Consider the following 26,937-nt stretch of genomic DNA (forward strand, 5'->3'; position numbering starts at 1 on the left):
GGCTTCACTCAAGACTGGCAGGTGCATCCCTAAATAAAATGCACACCTCGGCCCCGTTTCGAAGCCCGGGCTGTGAATTCCAGCTTTGACACCCCGACTACGTCATCGGGACATCCGGCGTCGGCAAGCGGCTAGCCCTCCTCCAAGTCGTCGTAACGCGGAAGTGCGATGCGAGGGACAGAAAAGCGGAGCCAAGGCACGAAACGCGACACACAGGCAAAAAAAAAAAGAAAGCTAATAAATAAATAAACACGACGCATTGCATCTACAAAAGGCGCCGAGAGATAACGTCCACATCAGATCGATGATCACCGAGTTGACAACGCCGAGCACGCAAACGCCCTCGCAAGGCTCGCGCGTCTGCTGACACCCGTTCGCACACCCGACAAACGCGGTCGCAATCGCCGAGACAAAGGACAACGAGGAAGCACCCAGCGCGATTACCACGAGCGAGAGCGTCCGCCCGACGCTGCAGCGCTATCAGCCGGGTGGACGTCGGCGCAGCCCGAAACGCGAGCACACAACGACAAAAAAAGAAAAAAAAAAAGGTCATCGACTTCTCACCTGCCCGCACAAAGATCGATGGGCGCCGCCGTATCGCAGAATGGACGACTGTGGCAGGCACCTTGTCCCGAAACGAACTGGGCGGCGCAGCAGGTGCACGAGGGTCTCGCACGCCGACGCCACATACTTTTTTTTTTTTGAGAGAGGGAGAGAGAGAGACACGAACGTCCCAGTTCACGAGACAGCGGCTCGTCACAGTCCCGGATGCGCGCGCGTCGAACGCAAACCACGTGTGCCGCCAGGCGAGAAAGACTCGCGAGTGGCCAATCTGCCCGCCCAAGGCTGCATTTGTAAGCCGCGACCTTCGCGTAGTAATTTCCCAGGAGTATATATGGAGTCGCCGGATTCACAAGACCGGGTGGTCGGTGTCACACCAACTCTGTCCTTGGGGACGAGTTCGAAAAGGGGCACTGCTGGGTTGGCGACGCGAGCGTGGGGGGTTGCTTTCTCGTGGTGTCAACAGGAAAGGTGAATGATGCGTGTTTCCGAGGTAATGGAGTGAGAAAGAAGGACCCTCCCTCCTCCACTGGCAGTCAGACACAGCAACAACTTGCACAAACGCTGCACCCTGGACATAGTTATCTTTCTGTCTCCCCCCCACCCTCCCCTCCAAATCAGCAGAAAAGAGCAGACCTATGGCTGAGACCAAAGTGTCTGGTCCCACCTCAATGAGTTATTGAGTTGCGAGTGAATAAGTTTAGATTGATAAATTATCCTCCATGAACTTTCATTGTTTTTGCACTAGTAAGTTGAGGAGAAAATGAAGGTTGAACTTCCATTTCTCTTTGAATTCACGAAAAGCCACAGGCCGGCACACCCGTGTGATTTCATGAATTTCATTCTTTTTTTTAAGATCACATGTGTATAATTGTGGTCCAGTAAAAGTTCTTGAAGCTTGCCAAGTTCAGTCTTTTACCCCTCTCACACAGGCACCCGCAAACTTCATTTAACTCCGTCTTTACGTCAAAGGAGTTGCGCGCCATGTCACACGGTCTCCCTTGCGCCGAGCAAGTGAAATGGAGATATTGCCAAAGAGTGTTTGGCAATGACCATTACGGCTGGATGGAGTACTCTCGTTCCCACATAGCTACGGCTGCAAAGAAGACCACGGTAATAAAATCGTAACTGCCTCACTTACAAATTTTAGCATTACTACTTTTTTTGCCTTAGGTTATACTACATGTGATGGAAGTTCTTAATTTGTTTTCAAGCGCCTGTACCCTCTGCACCAATGCTTCGCCATGTTGCATGGGGAAATGTCGTTCCGCAATTTCGTCTGTTTGTTCGCTTCATCACTCATCTGCAAGTAAGCGAAGCAGCGCCATTTCTGTCCCATGCGGCACCCGTGGAAAGCTCACACTGTGCCGTGTAGCATGGCCGCAACTCCACTGCCGTAAATCTCCATCAGGGAGTTTCAATGGAGTTCGCAGGCGTCAGTGTGAAAGGGGTATTTGGCTCTTTGTGAACACCAATGCAGACCGTCTTCTCTCCTTCAACTGCCTTCTCCTTTGCCAAGAGCCTGGCAGCTATCCCAGCCAGTTTTTACCTCCATGTTTAACTCACTGTCAAAATAACACATCATACAGAATAATAGGATAAACAATGCAGGTGCTGGCAAGCAGTTGCTAAAGAGAACTTGTCAAAAGTATTCCCAAAAGTTCACTCTAAGCAATAAATAAGCCTATCCGAATTTCAAATGGCAAGGCCACTTCCCCCAGCAGCAGCTACTATGGCACCTTGCCAACACTGTTTCCTTTCTCATCCAAGCCTATCCGCAAAACACAGCTCGGCAATCGGACAAGCTTACAGCCCACTTGCAGTCAGACCACCAGCCAATGGATTCCCATCTTTGTATAAGAAATGTGCTCACCACAATAGCAACAAATCAGCAACACGAAAGGCATAAATTTGGAGAGCATTTGGACCACTGCACAAAGATATGTGATGCAGCACTACAGACAATGAAAGTATGTCCATATGTCTAGGACTCATATGTTCACGTTTCATATACCTTTTACGTTCACGTTCATATACCTTTTTATATGGCAGTTTTGACTTTCCAGCACACAAAAATCAAACTATCCCATTCGTTTTGCAACGTCTGCAGAGCAAACAGGAGCAAAAAATACATAAAAGTGATAGGTGCCATTAAAAGCTCCCCCTACAAACAGCAGGTGGCAGTAAGATGGGCACATGTTCGTTTCAATGTTTTACTACAACAGCACAGGCAGGCCATTGTGTCAAATACATTTCTCCAGCCAATGCTGTCTTGCATCACACAGCCGGCACCAGTGCAGCCTTTATATCTAGAAACGGCCAACTGTTCTTGCAAAGCAAGGTTCAGAAGCCCCAATACTAGAAATTACAGAAGATAAAAGCGCACACTATGCAAGCTTTACAAAGATATACCATGTTCATTCAATATGTTACAGTACACAATTTTTGCAACATCAATGGCAGTTTATCATTAATTTAACTCAGCGGAGTCTTGTGTATCCACATTTTAATAGGAAGTAGCAAAACAATGCTGCATCTGTGTTAATGTTAAATCTGTATTTAAATTCTGTGCGAGCAGTCAAGTGTCATCTTTCAGACTCCAATCGGCATGCATGCCATAACATGCTTTTAGTATGCACAAGTGCCTTCCTAACTGCAGTCTTGTTCACTTTTGCTTGGTCATTCTAACTGTGTGTTGCCCTTCATGTCACTGACCTCATAATGCCTTTTAATCTATTGCACATTGCTATGACAAGTGAATTGATTGCTCTAGCAGATGGCATGTTTCTGTGAAACAACATTAGACAAGCCGCACAGGCCTGCATAGCAGCCCGAGTGCAGGTCTTAACACAAGGAAGTTTCACAAGCGAGCACAGAATGCAGTTACACAAACCCAAACAAAGTACACAGTAGTGTTGCCAGAAGGCCCACGAAATAAGGTGTTGCGAGTATGCGTGCCACACATTTTTTTTCCGTTTACCAATTGCCATTCCAAATGTCAGGACTCCAACAATTCAAGCCATTTCTATGCGAGCGAGCCTTACATGGTGCCCGTCATACAAGCATGTGGAAAACTTGTGCGCACTTAGCTTGCATCATTTGCATTAATGGTTACTTTCCCCAATTATTTTCACCGTAGCAAGCCAAGTAAATCACTGGGGCTACACCGGTTAAAAAAGAAGGGGGGGGGGGGTATGCACCAAAAATATAATTTGATCACAAGGCACGCCATAGTGGGGTACTCTGGATTTTTTTTGACCACCTGAGGTTCTTTAACGTGTACCTAAATCCAAATATATGCGTGTTCTTGCATACTGCCTCCACGGAAATGCCGTCATCCCACCCGAGATCAAACCCAAGCCCTCAAGCCCAGCAGCACAACGCCTCAGCCCTTGGGGCCACAGTGTGGCAGGCAGGGGCGAGCCCCACAGACACACACAGATGCACGAGATGTGCTTTTCCACTCACCTTATCCCACGGCTGTCCATGGAAGTCCTCCGTAGTGCACAACCTCCTTGGTGCGGAACTAGGATGCTCGGCCTCTAACATAGGGGAAGCCTGCGCGAACAGGTTGGCAAGGTCAGGGCGTCAGCCTTTTCCAGATCACTTGCCAACGTCATGCAACGCGAAATGTGACAAAGCCAACAGGCCTGACAATCTACATCCGCAAATACCTGCCACAATAACCATGCAAACATGACTGCAGTGTATGCAAGAAACCCGGGAAAGTGCTTACTACATGCACAGGGGAAAGGGGCACCAGCATGAAAAAAAAGAAAAAAAAGCACTTAGCCAATGTCCAAGCAATTGACTCAGAAGTATGAGCTGAAACACGACTCTCCATGCATCAGTAGCACTTGTGCCTGAAGATCATGTCACGTGGTACTTCATTTGTTGCAAAAATCAGATATTTAACAGTCGTAAATGTAAACAGGTGCTCCCCTTCACATTTGTTCACCATGCATTGGCCCCACACTGCTTACATAATACTGCAATTAACTAAGGCTCCCATCTCAGCCGCAGCAACAAAATAAACGAATTGAAGTAAGGCACGATACTAGGCTTGAACAACAGCACTGCCCCAACAACGAGGATCCTATTATGTCCCAAAAGCAAATGGAAATAAAAATAATAAGCAGACCAACTCCAGTTGGCATCTACATAATATGAAACATGTTTGGTTTCGTAGAGAACGGTTATGAATCGCGTGTTCTGCAGCCAACGGTTGCTGCTCTTGCTACGCGTGTATCCCATGCATTTGTCTATGTACGTATACATATATATGTATGTGTCTGTCGAGAAAGGCGCAGGCACCTAGGCCAGAAAGTGCACAGTGCATGCCTACAGGACATTCTGTGAGCTGCCCAAGCAGAGCGGGACCACACTGAAGCGAACCTAAGATATAGTGCGACCTCAAATATTGGGCAAGGGGTGTCCGGCCTTTGATGCAAAGCAGATTTTCAACAGGCACATTGATGTCATGTCCATTACGCAGATCTGCACACTTTCCTTGGGGGCACAAAGCACTTAACTCGGGCAGAACTCATCTACTATGACTCCAAAAACTGCGGTTTCTATTACTGGCTGATAGTTGATACACAACATAAGTTGGGTTGACTCTGACAAGGATGCTTCTCAATAAAAAAGTCCAAGACAAAACTAAATGCTTATGGAAAATGAGCCCAACAAAGCACTCGTGTTAAATCTCTAAAACACTGCCGCATGGAGAGCCAACCCCCATATTCCAGAATGTTCCTCCATCTCAACTCAAAGCGGACGGAAGCGACACCTATTGACGGAAGTAGACATAGAAATTGATTGATGTTCCGCAGCAATTCTTGAGAAGCATAGAATCTTGTTTAGTTGGTGCTGTGCTCAACTCACTTGAGAGGAGGAAGAGCTTGAAGTAGAGGATCCTCTGAGAATATGGGGGAATGTGTTCTCATTAGGTCAAGTTACTCGAGTCCTAAGCATGAGATGACAATTTCAAGATGAGCAGCTGCAAATGGACTTTGAGCAATGCCAAATATTAAAATGGAGGGAGACTATTGTGAACAGTCACAGAAATTTTTGCACAACCACTTGTCATGCAGCACTGCACAAATCCTCAGACAGTGCTGTGCCTGGAAGAGCCTCGAAACAATTAAAACTGTTGCTAAAAGCCCTGTCCAGTTTGTAAGGACCACACTGGCATGCGCAAAAGTGCACTTCCACAGCTTTTTTTTTTTTTTTTTTTTTTAATATATAGCAACTATTGAGATATACATGGCGGAACATCCAGAAAGAAAAAATGACCGAACTTCCTGTATTCATAACCCTGAAGACTCATTTGAACTTGCACAGCACAAGAGCTTGAAAACAATGCACAACATCCCACACTTACTATACATCAGAAGTGCTTGATCAAGCTGCGAACAGGCAATATGCAAATGTAAAGCTCCTCCTCATATAATACTGTAGCCATGCACAAGCATAGTGAAACGGTGTTCTTCTCTAAGGAAGATAGAATGCAAACTGTTGCATGATGCAGCTGCCAAATGCAGAGAACTAAAGAGGAGTACCATGACATTTTTTATGTCCAGATGCTCTAAACCTTAGAAGGAAAAGATACTGGCAAGCGCCAAAGCCCTCCAAATAATTTACTCGAACACTTCTTTCTAAAACAGTTTAGGCATCAGTATCCAGTAAAAAAATATGTCACGACGTCACAATAGAGCAGCCAGCTCTGTTCCTGTAGTAGCTGCAACTGCCACACATGACTGCAGCAGACATGAATGCGCAGAGCTCTTGTTTATTACTAATTTATTTCTAGGAGCAATGCAATCATTAACAGCCTCACTGCTACACATGGGCAAATATATCTCTGTGTCATGATGATAGTGATAATGCCAATGACACCTGGTCCAGTACTTTGAGACCCCCCCCCCCCCAACTTTAGCAGAAAAATCAAAACATGTTGGGTTTCCCAACCTTTGCACTTGCTAAGTGTGATCGCTCGATGGTGCGGCAAGTGCATACATCGAAAATATTTGCAAGTACTCCTTTAAGGCATGCTTGAAGCGGACTACAGAAATGACATGCCTTAGAATGCAAGCTTCCTCGGAAATGGTCATCACTGCAACAACTTATCTTTGAAAAAAAAAATGTTTCGTGTCCAAGTAGTGCAAGTGCACAGATACAGCTACTCCAATTTCCAACATCCAGATGGAACGTGCAAAAAAGAAAAAGCACGCGTGAGTCAAGCATACAAAAGTGAGAACTGAACTAAGACCTGCAGCTATCACATCACAGAAGGGGCCGACATTTATTGTGATCGCCAAATTAAGAAAAACAGAAATGCAGCCCAATAGTAATATATTAATACTGTGTCCAAATTCCGACACACCATGTTGCTAAATCTTCACATGGTAGAGACACAGCCTGATCTTGGCACATCAACTTCAATTTACTAAATACACAGAACCCACATATAACAGAACGACAGAGGCATGCCGTGTCATTCCTCTCTCACAAGAATTCTGTCCCATTTGGTAAACTGGAGACCCCTAAACAGGATCATCCAAATGTGTGCCCTATTATACGAGTTTCAGCTATTATTAATGGACATGCAAGGAACCACATGGTTACAAACAAATGAAAACAAGACAAAGCACCCCATCAGTAAACACTTTGCACCTGTGATTCCTCAAAAAAGTTGTGTAGTTCTGCACAGTGTATAGACCAGAATTTGGAGCACCTATAGATGGCAGCCATCTTTCACAGGGGCTGTGGGAACTGGCAAATGAGCAAGAGGGATACCACCACTCCACCACGTAACCTTGCCGTCGTAAACCCACAGCCACTGCGCAGGCTGTGCCGACAGATGGTGGCGTGGGTCGAGATTAAGTGCTTGCTCTAAACGCAGGTTCGAGAGTAAAAGATTCTGGTCTATACACAGGGCTACCAACATGCAAGTGTAGAGACCAAAGATATCATGAAAAAAATCAATTTTGCAGCATGGACATTAGGCTGGTCGGTGAAGTAGTACAGCTCATGTCTACATGTTTGACCAATGCAGAGCACGGACAGAATACCTTCTTTAGGGCTGTGTGTCTAGTACGCCCTGGCTGTGTCATAGGATATGTTTATTGCTGATGCCATGATCTCTAAACATTTGCTCCTGTGAGTACCATCAGTCAGATTTTTAATGATATCATGCGAGCAGGACAACGGCAGGACTTGTACCGTGTGCACAAAAACGGAAGAGCATAGCAGATGATACTTGGACTGAAGAATGATTATTCGCGCGCATACTATCTCCGAGCACGCCGCTACGAGGCACTGACACAGCAAGAGGCTCGACACTCAAGCAATGTTAAAAATCTGGCTGATAGCACATGTGTTTATGCACGTTGTAGCACAGTGACAGAAGAATGTACCCACATCAAAGGACAGCACTAAGTGGTAGTCGGAGCTGTTTCTAAAGTAGTCCAGGAAGGAAAGGAAGAAAGCTTACACTGTTCCAACTGCAATGAACATGCCCCGACTATACCTTGACAAAAAAAGTTTGCTACGGCAACGCATGCATGCCTCTTTCATTCAAAGCTGCAGTGGAGATGAAAGCAGATACGGAAGTCCTACAAAACAAAAACAAAAGTAATGAGTGGTGAAATGTGGACATAAAATGATGGCGTACGTCAATGTTGCTCATACAAGTGCCTCGAACGATGAACAGCACGTGGTTGCGAGATTATAGTAGTGTGCAGATTACAAAGAGGGGGGGAGAAGACGGATACGGGTTGCGAAATTCTAATCGCACCACAATATAAACGGAGCGACAACTGCAAGGTACGCCTCGACGTTCGATTCGTCAAAGGAATGACGCAACGATGTTACTTAGCGATCGACTTCGGACACGATCACAATGCGTCTTTTCCCCGCTGTTGGCGTGCTTCCTGAACTGAAAGCCAAGGCTCGGCGGCCACCGCACTCGGAAGCAACCAACATCGCGGGGGCCCACATCGACCCCACTTCCCTCGCCGTCTGCCTCTCTCGGTTTCCGATCAAGAGCTGGCACATCGCACACGGACAACAACGGTTGGCTGGCTCCCTTGGCAAAACACGTATTTTAGGACGGGTCGGCGGCCTTCCCCCTTTCAAAGGCGCGCTCCGGCAATGCCCCCGGTGGAGCGTGCTCGAGATGGAACGGGAAAAGGACGAGGAAGGGTTAGAGGACGCGGTTAGAAAGAACGCTGCTTTTGGAGAGGCTCTCTACACAGCTGCCGCTGCTGTCGCCTTATTTGAAGCATGCTGCGACAGCGGCCGAGGGAAGGGGGGAAGGCTTCGAAGAACAAACGTTGAGGCGACAGAGGCCGCGCGATGGACGGGGCAAACAAGCATCGACCCGACTGATAGCGCCCGCCACCCAGACCTAACCTGGCTGACGTTCGGGCGAGAGCAGAGGGGGCCATCCAGGGTCCGCTATCGGTACAGCTCGCTATCGTCTCTGGTGGTGGTGGTGGTGGTGGAGCGCCGGTGTACGAGAGAGAGAGAGCGCACGCACGACAAAAAAACCACGGGAGGTTACGTAAACGGCGACCCGCCATGAAGGACGAACGAAGGAATACGAGCATATCGGCAGCCGTTTCGGAACGCCCGAACGGGGCCAACGAAAGCGCGACACACAGAGACACGCGCATGTAACACGGCCCTGCTATGAGCAGTCACATTCGAACACTGTTAAGGCCCACTAAGCTCATAGACTGCCAAAGGTAGAGAGATTCGTAAAGAGGTGCTAGAAAGGACAGCTGTGTCAGAAGAGAGGCGTGCTATGGCTGGTGCGACGACAGGGTCGGTTGTGTGTGGAGATATGCGCAACTCTTACGTATCTTATTTTGTTACTCACGCAAGGCATCAGCCGACGAGGGACGAGCCGTGGCAGCGCAGCGAGACGTTGCCCAGTCGCTGGCCAAAAATGTCAGCGCGCATCGGGCGCGATACGTGGTGCTTGCGACGAAGAGGAGAGAAGAAACGGCGGCAGGCACACAAACCAGTAATAGGCTTAGACGTCCAGCACGCGACTAGGCGCTGGCGGAAGCGCCGAGCCGCCACGGAAACCACCGCTGGGTGACGGGTAGGTGCGAGCTACGAAATCATTTCCTGCAGCGTAATCTTGAGGGCATGTTCCTCCTCAAACGCGAAGGCAGGCGCAAGAGGGGTTACCTTTTGTATCTTGAAGCAGCCTACATTTTCCTTTGCAAGCCGCCATCATAAAAGCAGCACACAAACGTAAACATTTATTTTTCGCAAAACATGTATACTCCTACTAAATTCATAATACTTGTGAAATAAATACGGTTAAATTAATAATTGAGTACAAAAGCTTAATTTTGCAGTATAATTTATTACTAAGACACGATATTTTTCTGCGGGATGAATGTTTGCGTAGAAACTGAGTGAAAAAAGAAGCAAAACAGCCGGGCAGGTATGTTGTGGTCGCGTGGTAGCTGTGAGCCTGCAGCGTTGTGCGAACGGGCGTGGGTTGTATGTTTGTTCCACTAATGAAGAACAGCGTCAGAGTGCTTCGTCCACTGAACAGCCTCCAGATCCTAGCGATCCCGCGGCAGCTCGTCGTGGAGGAAGCCCGAGTCGCCAACGCCGCAATAGCGACCTAAATAAAGGCCGGAGGTAGTACGTTACGTCCTATTGCACCGTTCGTTTCGATTTCCTTAGTTTCTGTGTTATTACTTCGCTTATTTTTAGGCACATAAAATGAAGCATGGATTGCAAGCAAGATATTTTTTTTCGTGTTTGGCATGCTGAGAGCGCGTAGTTCCCGGACATTGCTAAACGTGTCACGCCTTGGTCCGATACGCACTTTGTTGTGCCGATTGTGTCCCCAATGAAAGCAAAAAATAATAATAATAAATAAAGATGCGGGCACGTGCTTTCAGAACAAAATGTGTCGCCGAAGACGCCGCCTGTTAAATAAAACAGCTGAGCCTCCGCAGCAGCTGCTTACGTGTTCAAACTTGGCACCGGAGCTCTGCACAGTAGGTAGCCGCGGTTAGTGACACATTTATCATTGTAAATTGCGAGCTGCTTCGCTGTCTTATTGTTGCCACTTGCTGGGCCTTAAACCTTGTGTTATTGTTGCAGCACATTACGATTATGCACGGCCCTGTTGACCAATGCAGCTGACTTCGCTGCTCGTGAAATGCGGATACGGACGGCGATTTTCCCTTGATCGCTGCGTGTCTTCGATAATAATAATAAAAAAAATTACACGTGAGCTCCGCATGTGGGCGCTTTTGTTCAGTAAAAAGAAACCCTACACGTCGGCATGAAAGAAAGAAGTGTTAGGGGGAAGGGGGAGATTTGTTTCGGTTCGTCAAATAGGCGTAATGGCGTGCGTTGCCGTACTGCACGTGTGCAGGTGCTGTCGTTTCGTATCTTCAAGCTGTAATTTACCGCGTACTGACGCTGCAAGTTTGAGGCCTGTTAGGCTCAACAGAACGTAACTATAACATTGGAAGTATGCTCAGGTTCTTGTGCCTCAAAATATACATGTAACGATCACGTGCGACGCGCTCGGACGCCTCCTCCTTGGGTTGGTCTGCTTTATTTCCGTCTCCAAGGTGAAAGCCAGCGTGTGTGAAGCAAGAGCCGCAACGGGGCTCGGTGGAGCCATCTGTCGTCGCTTCCACGCGCTTCGCAGCGACGCAGAGGTTAGAAGGAGGAAGCGGGAAGCCAGCACAGACAGGATCAGACATCCTCGACCTTGCGCCCTCATTGGTCCATGTTGGTCACGTGGCGCTTTGACGTCATGTCATTGCCAGCAGAGATTTCGTCTGTCGCGAGCCTGCCCAAGTCCGCTGCGTTTTTTGACAGGTTCTTCCTTTTATAGCAGGAGGGGGAAGGCTCGCTTTCATTTTCCTTTTTCTTTCTCTTCTTTTTTTTTTGAAATTCGTGTTCCGTTGTTTCCGATGTTCTTCCTTCCTCTCCACCCTCCCTTTCCTCTTCCCTATGAAATGTTTGCTTTGTGATCCTCCGATCGGACGTTTTTTCTTCTATTCTTTGTCCCATCTTTTGCGTTGCCTAGCGGTAATGGTAGCGCCGGAGAAAGGATCTATATTAGTCCGCTTGGAGGAGAAGTCGAGCCATTTAAAGTGAAGCTGGAGTCGACAGATGGCATAAAGAACGGACTTTGTGTATACTTTATTTTTTATTTTACAGAAGCGGGGAGGGTGTAATTTTCCGCGTGCGCGCATAGAGGACCCGTCATACCCGATGCAGAGGTGCACCGGCGCGGTCTTTCAAGAATGCAAATGATAATGGACCGTCTTGCACCGGTCGCCGTCAGAGTGAAAGCGTTAGGACAAGGTCAGCCAAGGTGACACGTTTCGGCGATCTGTACGGCCGGCAGCAGTAGGCTTATTTTGAAAGAAGGCGTCACTATCTAACTTTCTTCCGCAATTCGCTGTCGTATCAGTCCAGTGCAACTGTTAGAACTTCACAATGAGTACTCGATTAGCAGTCCACGTAGCGTGGATTGAGGCATTATTTCATAACAACTATGCGATGCGGTGTCAAGCTTGCGCGACTCGAAATGTCTAGAAGGAAGTGTAAGAGGTACTGCGTACATATAAACTGTACTTGCATTGCCCAACTCCGCAGCGATGGCGTTGTGCCAGCAATTATTAGCCAGTCGGGCTGCGAGAGCGTTTCTCTGTCGTTAGTTGAATTCACTGAGTTTAATGATAGGCGCCCTTGGTGGATGTTGCCGGGCGTTCCAAGACGTCGCGAGAGGCGGTCTGTTACTAAACACTGCTGCATGGATGATAGGTGTGAACATGAACAAGATGCACAGACACAACTTGTCCTTTCTGTTCTATTAGTCATTCATTCTCTCTCTCTTTCCGAGAGAGGGGGGTGGGGGTCCGCGTCTACATCGTCTATGCGCGCAGCAATATTTCGCTTAGCTTAGCATAGCTTAGCAATAAATTCTCATATTCACTGTTAGCTTATCAGGGCGTTGTTATTTAGCTTTCCAACTAGAAAACGCGTCGGTTGTGTGCATACCGAAGGGTCTCGGCCTTCCCGAAGAATGGCGTGTAATGTCACTCAACTGCTTTAATAGCGTCGACATCGCTGCGACACACAGCGGTCTGCGTACGCAAAGCCCGATACGCGGCCTCTATCTATGGATGTTCCTGTTCCAAAAAAAACTCACTAATGCTATGCCGTGCAGTTGCAGGGGCTGTAGAAGGCAGTGGGGGAATGAATCGGGTTTTCTTTTTGCCAGTCACGGTCACAACGCAGGCGCGCATCCAATGTAGTAAAAGCGCACCCACTTCTCTTGACGCGGAATAAAAATGAGCAGTTTTTCATGGCCACGCGTACCAGTACGTGATCTACGGAGCGTACAGGGAATTTCCACCGCGGAGACGTACGTCATCTTCGTTCGCCTAGCGCTATCAGTGTTGCCGTGGCACAAGTTACGAAACAACGTAAACTCTGCAAAGTCCGGGATATCCGCATGTACAAACGGCAGTTGTTTGAAACCAACCGTTACTAACAGCGAGATCGAGTACGTACATAGGTGTACGTAAGGAGAGGCCTCAAAAGTCCAGGTGCACGTTGTAAAAAAAAAATAGTAACCGTCAAACAAAATGAATCGCGAGCGACTCCAAACAATCCGCTTAAGCGAACAAGCGACGCTATCAGTGACATTAGTCGAATAAGACTGCGAGGAAATAAATGTACTGCGTGAAATTCAATGCAAGGACTTCGTAATGAACATGGACAAGCGCTAAATTAGTCGTTTAATCGCTTAGTCGCTTTGACATGAATGAGGCTGAAGTCGCGCGACGTCAATAAACGTACAGACGAACGACTGCGCTGCCAAATGACACGCGTAATCATCGAGGCTTACGAAAGCCGTTACAGTTAGTTATCTGCTTCTTATTCTTTCATTTTTGTTCGCCATTGTTCCGATCTTAGCAACGTACTCCTATTTATGCCGAGCCGTCAAACTTCATTCTCTGTATCACGAATTTATCTAAAGTGAAAGACAATTACGATTTTAAATAAGTAAAACACGATTGAAACAGGACCGATTTCACAGACTGGAGGCGATTCTCCGCTTCTTGGCTGGTTGGAAGCGCGAAACATCTGTGAGAAGAAGGGGGAAAAAGAAAGCAAAACGCACGAAAAAACGTGCTACCGCTTTCGGTCGCACGGCAACTCCGCTTCGCCGCAGTGTTCCGCTGTCGTGCGGTGCAGCCTACTCGCAGCGCGCAAAAGAAGAAGGAACACATAGCGACACACCGCAGGGCTCAGGCCCAGCCAGCCCGGATCGATATAGCCGCTGTGCGTGTGTGTTTAGAAGCTCGCTTTTGGCTGTCTCTGAACGTAGTGAGAGAGGGGGAGAAGGAATCGGCGCATAGTTTCTTTGTATCCCTGCGCCTTGTATTTCTTTTGCTTCGATTTTGATTTCCTCCGCTACATTGTACGTGCGTGAGCATAATGCCGGAACAGGCCGGGGGCTGCCCGCTCGCTCCTTCGAAGCGAAGCCGGCGAAATGGATATACAGAAGAGAAAAAGAAAAGGGGAGGGGGGTCTTTCGGGAAACGACGATCACTCGCTGGAGCGCGTGCGTGTATGTGTACGAGGATATACACACACACGCCCGTTGCCACCCCCACCGTCGTCCCCCCTGGCAGCAGCGCGCGCGCAAGCGTGTTACACCGCGTTACCCAGTTGTCGAGCGGGGAAGCCCGACTACCCGAGTGTGCATAGGCGAGGAATTTTGTCGTCCGAGGTTGGCGTTGTACGTCGAATGGCGGGTGACAAGGGGATCGAAGCACGCGAGAGGGGGCTGCGTCTGGAGGAGGAGGGGAGGCTCAAATAGCGGCCTCGCCTATCTCTCTCTCTCTCTCTCTCGTTTCTATTTGTCTATTCTGCAGCGGTGCAGCGCCTGCTCGCTAAATCCGCGCAGTATTGCGCAGGCTACAGAGCTTGTATAATCTTTTATGTAGGACTGTATTCGCAAACGCTCCCTTCCACCTCTCTTCCTTCTTCTTATTCGAAGATAGGAAAAAAGACAGTTCGCACGATTGGTCGGTCTCTCCGCAGCAATTTTACTCCAAACAAAGAAGTTTTCACCACCCATCTATACTCTGCTTTATACATCAAGTGTCACGCTGTCGAGGCTAGAGATGCCTTTTGCAGTGCCTACGTTCGCGCTTATAAGAACAGTTCGTTTGTTTTCTGACAGACATTTGTGAACAATGCTCGTAATGTCGGCGCAGTTCTTAATGAAAAAAAAAAGGGGGTTTAACCCTTAGCAACAAACAAACCATGTAGTTATACGGCTGCTAAACGTTGTTTTGAGACCATTTTTGTTTTCGCTGTTTTTTTTCGCTTTTTTTTTTTCGTAAACCGTCATGCTCGCGCTCAGCAAGCGCCGCTGGCGAGCTGCGAAGCATGGAAGGAACGCGCGGAGTGATACATTTCGGCGATCGAACTTCTGGCGTACAGTTTCCGCGGCGTTGCACCTGATGTATGCATGCGACGGAGTATATAGAAAGCTATTCGTTTTAGTCCAGGAATATAATGCGTTCGTATCTGTTGCAGTGAAGTTATATTTAGGTAGCACTTGTTGTTTCATTGCGTATATGGAGAAGAGAGCTGTTATAATCAGCACATTTGTGGCGGTATATAGCACAAGTGGCTGCACACGTAATCTTGATTCATCATCAGCGCAACAGCACGTGCGACTACAATGAATAGTTGGCGTTCGGCGACCGCGAAATTCGGTTGCGCGCGAGAGGGAGAGAGCGCGCCCTTTCCATCGGCATTGAAAGTCCGACCCCCGCCAATCAGAATTTAAAAAAAATAATAATAAAGAAAGAAAATTAAAAAGAAACGGCTCTCAGAGGCGACATCTGCAGGCCGGCGAACCGCGTGTAAACGATGGATCTTACGGCCGCTGAGATCAGCCTTTCGCGACACTGCACCTAATGTTTAGTCGGAAGCAGTAGTAAAGCGAGCGTGTGTTACGAAATTACGAGATGAGAGAGAGAGAGAGAGAGAGAGAGAGAGAGAGAGAGAGAGAGAGAGAGGCGCAAGCGGGGGAAAAAAGAAAGCGATCGCGCGCCACCGAGCGCGAACAGATCGAAGGCGCACGCAGTCGCTCGCTTGATATTTAAGAGGGAGAGACAGAAAGCGGTGGATATTTTATGAATCCGGGGCGCTGTTTGTTTTACGGCGTCGTGCGCCGCGTGAAATAACAAACATATTTACTTAACGCCAAGTGCGCTGCTTTACGGCTTTATTATAAGAAACGGGCCTGACATGGGGGCCGCGACGAGAGGGGGGTCTTTTTTGCGACGGCCCGGGGCTGTGCTTTCAGAATTGGAGAAGCGAGAGAAAGAAGACGATGGCGTGCGCAGAAAGACTTGCAGGAAAGCGATGTCGCTCGGGGCGTCGAAAAAGGGTTACGCGAGAACGATGTCGCCGGGCGGTGTAAGGTATACTTAGAAATATGTGCAGTACATATGCGTATAGCATAAAACACGCCGAACAGTGTGGCAGCCTATACCGCCGGTTTCTATACGTCACGAATGCATGGAATCTCTGTGTGATGCTTGGGCGCCCATTAATTCGTGCTTACATCCCCCCCCCTTCATGTTTTTATGTTGGTGGACCTACTTAATAAAATAAGCTGACTGCGTTTCCCTTTTTTTTTCTTTTTTGATGCCACAGCATCGAGTATTTTAAATACCGTAGCATAAATGCAGAACACTCGCCGATACTTCATTGTTTATGGAAACGCAAAACAAAGTGGGCCGATCTAGGAGTTAATGCGACGAAAGCCGTAGGCGTCCTGGTCCCCCCCACCCCCCTATGCCGCCCTCCCTGTGGCAAGTATAACCAAAGACGCGAGTGGCCCGATTCCGGTAATTAGTCGGATGACAGTCGCTCAGATGCGTATACGTGAGAATCTGCGAGCTCTACCGCGCGTTTTTTTTTTCTTTCTTTCTTTTCTCGCGGCAAGTGTGGGACTCCTGCGCCGACAGCGCCATTTTGATATTAACGCAAATTCCTGCGCCCGAAGTGCGCCAGACACAGAAAAATTGAGCGAAATCGCGCCACACTGCGCCAGATCGGCTTCGGCATTTGTGCTCCGGCCGCGAACAGCGAGCGGATTCGTTCTCCGAAAAAGAGTGCGGCCGTTCACATTCCGCACACCGCGCGACGGCGGCTCCCACAAAGCTTCGGGTAATTTTCGCGCTTATAACACTAGACTCTTCGGCGCTTCCGGCAGTGAGCGGCAGCAGCAGCGGGCGAACCGACTTTCATGCTGCCTCGGACTTCAACGCGAACTAAGCGGCCAAACACGTCGCCATCTCAGATCGCTTTCAAGATGGGGCCCGCGCAGCCGCCGGAGTAGAACACCCCTTCCTCCCCCCCCCCCCCGTGCCTTGCGTACGACGGAAGACGGCGCGCGGCGACATCATCACCCTTGGACTTTATGCGGAACATCACGGCGACGCCGACGGCAGAAATGTGCCTGGAGTGTCCATATACTTGTTAATAAAAAAAAACAGGAGTTGATAACTCTGGCTTCTCCGTACGGTCTGTTGGTGAAGCGCATTTCCTTGCACTTCAGCAACATTGCGTTTGACATTAAAGTAAAATATATTCATAGAAAATGTGTCCAGCTACTTTTCGAAATTTCGGACTCACCATTGCAGAATGCGTGTTGTGTGTGTGTGTGTGTGTGTGTGTGTGTGTGTGTGTGTGTGTGTGTGTGTGTGTGTGTGTGTGTGTGTGTGTGTGTGTGTGTGTGTGTGTGTGGCTGCTACCACTAATTAAAAATCTGTAGGCACTAGTACCAAAATTTGCATGCACTAGACGGTTTCATTATTCGGGTAATGTGCTTCAAAATTCAGCTTAAGACAGTTGCAGTACAGCGCTCGTGCTGGTCTATTCTGTTTCGTGGTGTTTTCGAAGTGAGCTGCCATATTCTATACTCCACTATTCCTCCAAAATTCAGATTCGCCTGCTCCAAACTGCTTAAAAATGAAATTGCATCTGCTCCAAATTGCTCCAAAATGAAGTTCAGTCTGCTCCAAACTGCTCCAAATTGCAATATTGTCAGCTCCAAACTTCTCGAAACGCGATTTGCTCCAAAAATTGCTCCAAAATTACTTTGGGCAGTTCTCCGCGTCGCGGTCTGCCGCAGGGCTTCCTCGCTTTCACGCAAATCTCCCGACATCGGTCAACGCAGGTCGGCACGCATATGTCGAGCCAGCGTGTGTGTACACACCATGTCCATGTCTATATACTACGTTCTGCAAATGCGCCGCTTGCGGGCTCTGTGCTCCACATAATTACGCAACGAATAAATAAGCGCTATATATACCCAAATAACCTCGCCGCAACAAGTATACACACCTTCGAGCGCACCATTCCTTTTAATAAACCGGATTCACTCCTCTGTAATCTTTCTACGAGTCCTTTCGTCAGTCTCGTCGGTCCTCTCGCCCGTACTCGTATACGAGTACGGGCGAAAGGACCGACGGAACAAGACCGTTTGTTTCAAAACGCCAGAGAGATTACAGAGGAGTGAATCCCCACGGCCGCGTTCATCACCGAAGCGCGCTGTTGGATGTCTCAGTTCTAAGCGTGCTGTCGCGCGAGAGCCTCTTGGCGCGCCTGAAGCTATGCACGCGCAGTTGGTGGTGCGGCGCACGTGTCACGTGTCGATCCCGCCGCTAAATATTTTTTTTAACGCGAAAGCCCCCTTGGTCGCAGAAAATCCGGTGTCGTCGTCCGGTGCCGGGCTGAGCGAAATAAATCGTACCGAGCCACGCATACACCGAAAGGCGCAGGCCCTCCTCCGCGTGACATATAGGCGTTCATATATACCGGACTAGTTCCATTTCTCGAAGTAAAATGCGTCAGAAAATATCGTAAAGTACGGTACACACAACCTACAGACATGATGGCGTCGGACTGTAATTTGAATAGTGTGAACACAAAACTATCATCATCAGGATTGGCTACAGCCTCGTCGTCGTCTTCCACAGCTGCCTCGTTGGCGGCACTCGGCGCGAACGCGCTCGTGCCACTTCCGTGTTCGTCGTCGTCATTAATTAATTAGGAAACACAATGGCGTAACCAAATGAACTACCGCGAAGCTGTCAAGGGCTAGTTCCCCCAGGATCGTGTCCGTGTGTAGACACAGAACTCTGCATACGTGGACCGATCCCGAAGATATATGGTGCAATGCCGGCCGACACGCGGCGGAGGTGCAGTTCACCATTGAGGAGCCTGCAAATACAGCTTCGCTGGTGATCCTTCTTCACAGAGCCGATGGGCACTGAGTTTTCTTGTTTAAATTTTTGTTGACTTCTGGTCCGTGCTCTTGCATCGATACACATTTCAGTGCCTATATATACGTATACAAAACAGCCTCTTTGTGTATTGTGGTTGCTGAAATTCAAATAGTCTCTCTCTCTCTCTCTCTCTCTCTCTCTCTCTCTCTCTCTCTCTCTCTCTCTCTCTCTCTCGCTCTCTCACTCACTCACTCACTCAGTCTCACCACTTCGCTATCGCTTTTGCCATGTCTGCAAGGCTCGCGCTACTAAAAGAGCAGACGCTTTCACTTGTTCCTGCGCGACGAAATCTTTAAGAAGCCCCAAATTGCGACATCTATTTCAACTCGAGCATACAATAAAGTTGAATAAAGCAACCTCGTCGTCGGCGTTATTATAGTATGTTTACTGCACACGCGCCTTTATGGCGAAGCCATTACTTTATGGCGGGGAAAAAGGGCTGGGGGGGGGGGGGTAATGAAAGAAGGAAAGATTACACGAGCGCTGCGTTTCAATGCTCCGTGGTTTCAATGCCCCCAGATGCGATTGAAAAACGACGGCTGCCTTGCGCACACTGGCGAGTTTATTTTCCGGCAGACTTGTTGGAATACGCCCGCGTGTGTATAGTGCATATATCGCATCGGCGAGCGCAACTATTTCGGGATGCAGATGACGTTTTCTTTTTTTTAAAGTTTTTTGGCGGTGCAGCATGCGCGCAGGTTTGGAGCATGTATTTGACATCGGGTTCGCGTCGATTCCAGCAATTTTATAGCTTCCGAGCGCATTTTCTCGCATGCTGCTTGAGTGGCCATTAAAAGAAGGTGTCGGTTTCACCCAAACATATCCCATTCAATTGACACTCCTTCGCTTTCTAAGAAAGAGCATGTGGCTTAAAATCCTAAACCAGTAATTTTCTTTTTCCCTGTGCATATTGCAATTTCTTGCACATTTTGTTGGGATTCCGCCTTTCACTTTTGCCATTTTTCTTATTTATTGTTTAACTGTACAGTACAGGGATTCGCTAGTGCCATGTATCTTGTTTAATTCTGCTCTGATTGCCATTTTATAACATATGTTGTTTATCTTTTCAAAGGCCACTCGTGCCAACTATATTTATAGTCTTTAACAAGTTTAAAGATTATTCTTTATTAAATCTTATACACTTGCATTTCTAACTTGGTTACATCCTCTCAAACATTAAAATAGGTTCGTAAAAAAGTAGATAACTGTGTTTCAACCTCTTTTAAGGCGCCCGGCAAAATTTTCGATGAATCAATTAATCGACGAAAAACCGTACATCGAAGACAATTAATCGATTAAAGGCTGAAATGATGAATGATAAATTGTTGATCAAGTAAAAAAAAATTAATCGACCATCCCCATCATCCACGTGCGTGGCTAATAGCGTTCGACATTGTGTAAGCTACGGGCGCTGACCGTACAGACGCGCTCGCTCGTCCCACAAGGAAGAGTGTGGGCAGAGACAGCGTCACATATCGACCTGCTGGCGCCTTGTAATGGGCCGTGACACGCAACCTTTGCTGTTGCAACAGTTTTCTTTCTCTCTTTCTTTCTTTCTTTCTTTCTTTCTATTCCCGCTGTATTTTCTTCATCATCTGTAGAGGTAGCTACCGAGTTTCATATTTATAGCAGGCAATTCTACGAAAGTGCAGTGCTGTCGTGGAAGATCGACTCCACGCGTTTCGCAGTGCAGTTCTCTTTTTCTTTTTTTTCTTTTATGCGACGCTTTATACGGAATAACTATCTCATATATAACAACTACAACTCATGAACTTTGTGTTACGTCCAAACAGGCGTGTTTTTTTTTTTTTTTGTGCGCCTTTCGTGCTTCCAGTACGCGACGCACTATATATGTTCCGGTCGCGAGCGTAGGCGGTTTGCTGCAGCCGCTCATCGTAGAAGTGTGTCACTCCGCGCTTGATCTGAAGAGGGAAGGGCGGGGGGGGAGGCGTTCGTAATGTTATAAATACGTAATCTTTTGCGATGTACAAATATGAGACTTAATGTTACGTTGAATTACGTGACACGTGCCTCTATCCTTCATATGGGAAGCACTATATATATAATTTTTTTTAGAGGATGCGAGCAATGAGAGAAGGCTTTTAGACCGCAGCTACATTTTTCCCATGGGCTAAAGAATGTTGGCAGCCGGTATGGCGTTGAAGTGGTTTTCAGCGCTCCAAACAAGGTGCAAAAACTGTGCCAAGCTATTTCCAACAAATTAGACAATAGGGTGAAAAAATGTAGCTGCGGTCTAAAAGACGATCAAAAATTCACTAAATGCAGAATAGGTGTTGTGTACCGGCTTCCATTGACCTGTGGCAACATGTACATAGGGCAAACCGGTCGGTGCATAAACACCCGTCTAAAAGAACATGAACGTTCTCTTGGTAAAGAGAATCATTCGCACTTGTCAAACCACTGCAATCTATGCTACTGTGATCCGGTATTTTTTAACACTGACATTTTGTTTACAGATAAAAATAAACTAACACGTGAAATTGCAGAAGCATTTCATATAAAAAAGTGCGCTGAAGGATGCATAAGCCAACCATCGGTTGTAATCACTGAAAATGAATTCGCTTTTTAAAATACTGGTTGAACCTTCCTAATCTGTTTTTTAATCTGTTTCTGTTTTACTGACATGCTCAGCACATGCTCAGCGCTGATAGCTGGGGTATATGTGTTCAATATCTTTCCGAAAATAAAATAGTTGTGAGTAAGCGCTCGTGTGTGTCCCCTTCACTGTGTCCTTGTCAATTGTTCGCGCAAAATATTTTACTATGAATTCGTACCAACTCGCCCAATTATCAGTTCTGCTGCTTTTTCGGTGCTTGTAATTACATCACTTATTTTCGATTCTCGAGTATGCCCAGTTTGAGTAGATTTGTTTTCGGCGCGTTCCTGGACTTAGGACATAGGTACTTTGAAGTTTTGTATTAGCTTGCAGACAAGGTGTGCTATCAATCATCAGCCGTTTACGCTGCGGCTCCTTCTGCCTCGAACACTCGTGTGCAGCCGATGTAAACCATGCATTCATTGGCCCAGCATAATCGCTAATGCTGTAATGAGTGAATGCAACTTTCAGTAAGTTTGCGTAAGTGGCGATGAACGTTTCAGGATACCTAGGAATATATATATCCAGGTATCCAGTTGGCTTACTGAAAGCCTAATGTCTTCCCCCATGTTATCACAAAACGCTTTGCGAGCTGGCTGTTTTTAGCTCAAATATCCGTACGAGAATATTCACAGCTGCGAGTCCACTACAACCAGGAAGCCGTCTTAATCAAGTATGTACGGTCCCAGCATATCTTGGCAGATTACGTTTAGGAGGCTGCTATACCTCGTAGAAGTGTTCGCACACGCTGAAGTTTCTTGCGCCGCAATAACGTCATTATCCTGCACCTGCGTTTCACTTGCCTATCGTTATATGATAGAGTGCATTCTATTGGCGTATATATACCGGCGTATATATATCAACGATGCGTCGAAGGCACAACCATCTTTTGAACAGTGCTTTTGCTCCGAGTGGCACTGGGACTAGTGCACGAATGAATGCACAGCGCGCTTTTGATTTTTGAGGCACGAAATAGAATCGATCAGATTCCGGAATTTAATGTCGCAAAGGAACACGGGCTGTACGAATACGTCGTTAGTGTGGGGGCCCCAGATGCCTTTCGAACATCTGGCTTTCTTCAACGTACACCGAAATCTAAGTACAGGAGCGTTCTTTCTTTCTTTTTCTATTTCTTTCCACCCATATCGTATAACGCGGTCGCCGGGAACGGGAATCGAACCGCCTTGAAGCAACACTTGGATGGGCGCGCTGGTAGCGCCATCTCTTTGCAGTGAGTGAACTATAGTCGGCTAAAAGGGTCTATCAACGCTTCGCCTTCCGCATCAAATTCAGGACACTTTGTGACGAAATGGTCAATGTCATCCAGGGCTTGACAGTGAACGCACAACGATGATGCGCTCGTCGGCGCGAGCGGATCAGACTAAGACGTGTAGCTTTCGTAACAGTTTTCCCTTCTTTCTTTCTTTCTTTCTTTCTTTCTTTCTTATAGCGATACACCAGCATGGTGACCGCGGCGACTTCGTTACCTGTAGTAATGCACTGAGTTGGTGGACGATCATGATTGTTTTGCGCTTAGTGTTACATTGACAGAACCAATGGACGAACAAAGTTGCGCCATGTCGGTCCACGTTTTGTTCCTTACGTTCGTCCATTAGTTCCGCCAGTGTAACACTAAGCGCAATACAATCATGGTCGTTACGTATGTACCGACACCGCGTCACGGGAATGTGGCGCAAGCAGACATGGCACATTACGTCCCAGAAGCTGCGGTCAAGCAGAGCTATAGCAAAGTGGTCATCAAACTCGCCGAGCCCGCCTCTGTGTACACCGAAAAAGGCGCGCCACGAAATTATCTATCGTGGATTAACTTTTGCAACCCGTGGTTCTACACGTTATATAGTTTCGGTCACCTGTGGTTATTTGACGTATATACCCGAATATAAGTACACGAGCTCGCTTTCGCATTTCGCGCCGACAATAGCGGAATGCGCCGCCGCCGGCACCGGCTGTCCAACCCGCGACCTCGTGCGCAGCAGCGGATACGTATACACATACACAGCGGATGCGTAGCAACTATATTACAAGTACTAATGGTTACCGTAGTAACGCGTTACGTTCGCGTTCGGCCACAGTACATACGAGACAGTGTCATGCGGTCAACAGACGCACGCTCTCGCGTTTCGCATCGTTCCACCGAATGCTTCGCGACCTTTGAATGCCTTGCACTGAAGTGCACCGCCAGCTGACAGCGCGACTCGGCTCTCTTTGTCTTGTCTTCCTCCCGGTACGTCCTTTCTTTTTATAACTTGCGTCGCACGAATAACCCACGCCTGCTGGTTTCTTTTCTTCTTTTTTTTTTTTATCGACACGGGTTTCTTGTTTCTTTCTTTCTTTCTTTCTTTCGTTTCATTGATGTTTTAACAGCCCCGCCAGAAAGAACGCGACGAAGAAGCAACAAAAAATTAGTAATAACTTTGCGGTAGCGGCCCCTACAACGCAGAAGCGTTGCGAAGTCGAAACGCTGATCGAGATCATTGACTCCTCCGTCGGGACGTCGGTAAATGCTCAACGACAATCGAATGACACAACAGGAAAATTTCAGCACTTGTTATGGTTCTGCGTGCTCGCGTCGACTTTAAGACCTATAGAGGAGTGAGAAGCTTGGGAAGATGTCCATTTTTTTTTCTTTGAGTGCATTCATTTGCCAAAATGTATATGTCCTGGTTGAACTGCATGCTGGACTGAAAGCTGCGAATAAGCAGCTTGAAGGTGCCGTATTACACGTAGATTAATAAAAATATAGCTAGTTCACTGCGAATACAACAATAGGCATGTGATATTGCGTGTATTATAGTTAAGGATGCATACTTTCGCTGTACAGGAAGATAAAAGAAAGCGCAGAATGTGCGTATGTGTGTGTGATTAGAATACATTTGTGGTTACCTGTGTTCTTGTGATGTAACTTTGTTCTGTGAACTTTATTCCTCCCCCCCCCCCCACGCACCTTGGTCACGGAGCAGTTCAGATGTCCACCGCACGATAGCCGCAATCTATTTCTATTTCCGTTCAATTATGCCTCAGTTTTTTTTTTCTCAAGCGTAATACATTTATTCGCCGGCTTCGAACACGTGCACGCGCAACACGTGCACGCGTCGATCCGACCATTGTTATCGTAATTGTTATCACACAGTTTGATTTCCTGTTTCATTACTTATGCTAACTGAACGTGTCACACCGCGAGTGAATCAACCTTTCGTTACAGAAGTAACGAGAGAGAGAGAGAAAGAGAGAGAGAGAGAGAGAGAGAGAGAGAGAGAGAGAGAGAGAGAGAGAGAGAGAGAGACGCAAGTACAGACTTTCTTGCGTTACGAGTTCTGGCGTTTCCGCAACAGCTGCAATGCACATGCGTACCCCGCTGTGCCCGTAGATGTAGCGTTCGCCCGTAACAGAGAGCTTTAGATTAGGGGACGCAAGCCGCTTGCGTCCCCTAATCTAAAGCTCTCTAATAAATTGAGGCTGCTCGCATGCGGCGCGTGGTTGAGCACACATACATACAAAAGCAGTAACAAAAGTCAATTGCCGGTATAGACGTATCGTATACATATATTTTTTGCGTTACCTCGTGAGGCCACCTGTTCAATGTGCGCGTAAGAGCAGCGTGGGCTTCGGGCTTGAAAAAAAAAAAAAGAAAAGAAAAGGAGACCGTATTCACATCATCGAAACCCTGACGTGGCGCGAGATCTCGCCGTATCAGACACCATTGTCGCATAAGACCGCGCCGCCGAAAGCTAAATCCGTGCATTCAGCAACTTCCGCGCAGAATAGCGTCAGAACGGTTTCACCGCGCGGTCGTTTCGATCCAACAGATCAAGCTTTCGCCTTCGATGTAACATGGCCTCCAACCACCGCACCGGGTTGCGCGACCGCCACGTGCGCGTTCGGTGACGTAATAATACGTCTTTGTTTTCCCTACGTCTGAAAACCGCGCGCTGCAGTCGGCTCGCGTTCCGAACGGGTCGAATAAAAAGTACGCTGTTAATAATTTTACTCCTGGTGCCGCCTCGGAGAGCTGCGGCTTCCTGCCGTAGTCGTGGAGTTCACAGCTGCAAAAAACAAATGAATGAGAACGATAAAGAGACATAATAGTTTGAAAAAAAATTGAAAAGAAAGAAGAAGACGAAGAAACGAGACCGAAACTTCTGCAGTCAACGCGTACGCCGATCTGTGACCGACGATCTGTATGCGACGGAGAACGTGCGCGAGCAGTTGCGAAATTCGCCCTTGATGGGCTTATATGAGTATTTTGACTCCCCGATGTCGACGCTTGTGTCTGTGCGAGTTCACATTTCGGATCGATATATATATATATATATATATATATATATATATATATATATATATATATATATATATATATATATATATATATATATATATATATACACTGAGCGACATGCTCCGTTTCATTTTCAGTATCGAGGTTAAAAGAAATTGCATTAAAGTTATTCTGGAACCCGTTCCAGTACATTGGTGCATTTATTTGTTTTTAGCGGCCGTTTGGCGGCTGCGGGTGTGCCGTTGACGGCTCCGCCCTCAGTGCTATTGCGCTGTGAAACAACAAGCAGTGCCTAAATATCACCACTGCAACAAATACAGTACGCTTTCAAGCGGATCGTTCCTTTAACAAGGCGAGTATAGCTTTCAAGAAGTTTTCGACCGTTACGCTGAGAATAATTTGAACTCTGGGGTTCTGCCTTCCAAAACCACGGTTTGATTACGAGGCACGCCGTAGTGGGGGACTCTGGATTCATGTTGGGTCCCAGGGGATCTTTAACGTGCCCTCAGTGCACGGCACACGGGGCGTTTTTTTTTTTTTTGCATTTCGCCCCAATTCAAATGCGACCGGGATTCGATCCCGCGACCTTGGGCTTAGCAGCGCTACGTCATGTATCCGCTAAGCCACCGCGGCGGGTACATTGGCAATAATCATCGATAGTTTGCGAACAATTTTAGTGTAGCTTTGCCATCTGACGATCCAGTACAAACACATCTTGTATGTATGTATGTATGTATGTATGTATGTATGTATGTATGTATGTATGTATGTATGTGTATGTATGTATGTATGTATGTATGTATGTATTCTCTGCCGCACGAGTTCACTTTGGCACGGGCGCAGACTCCGGCACGCAGATGTATCGAAAAACACGCTACACGGCAACAACACATTCATTCTGCTGTCACATCGCGAGACACAATGCAACCTTCAGCAGGGCGCGACAACAGAGGCAGTCATGCAGCTGCTTTCCCAAAATAAAGGGAACGGAAAAAAGAAAAAAGAAAGTCAAGCCGGGTCTCATGAAAACCAAATACTCACAGGGCTCGAATTCGCGCGAAAAGGTGTCAACGAAC

At 47.4% G+C, this 26,937-nt stretch overlaps 2 protein-coding genes across 4 annotated transcripts in view; one reads left to right on the plus strand and one right to left on the minus strand.

Annotated features, from left to right (window-relative positions):
- Positions 1–9,824, minus strand: part of LOC142575965 (uncharacterized) — a 71,768-nt gene extending 61,944 nt beyond the window's left edge. Inside the window, exons 1-2 of one of the 2 annotated variants that reach the window (XM_075685816.1) lie at positions 9,446–9,824; positions 4,030–4,119 (exon numbers count right to left, since the gene is read on the minus strand). In XM_075685816.1, coding sequence (XP_075541931.1) covers positions 4,030–4,049 — 20 coding nt within the window. In that variant the 5' untranslated portion in view covers positions 4,050–4,119; positions 9,446–9,824. Of the gene's footprint in view, positions 1–564; positions 693–4,029; positions 4,120–9,445 lie in introns of those variants that run through there. The other variant, XM_075685814.1, reaches the window with a different exon arrangement.
- A 149-nt stretch (positions 9,825–9,973) lies between these two features.
- Positions 9,974–26,937, plus strand: part of LOC142575970 (tectonic-like complex member MKS1) — a 94,576-nt gene continuing 77,612 nt past the window's right edge. The window contains exon 1 of one of the 2 annotated variants that reach the window (XM_075685829.1): positions 9,974–10,227. The gene's annotated coding sequence lies outside the window, so the exon portion shown is untranslated. The remainder of the gene's footprint in view (positions 10,228–26,937) is intronic. The other variant, XM_075685828.1, reaches the window with a different exon arrangement.

This window comes from Dermacentor variabilis, chromosome 3 (genome assembly GCF_050947875.1).
Source record: "Dermacentor variabilis isolate Ectoservices chromosome 3, ASM5094787v1, whole genome shotgun sequence".
NCBI classification, from domain to species: Eukaryota; Metazoa; Arthropoda; class Arachnida; order Ixodida; family Ixodidae; genus Dermacentor; species Dermacentor variabilis.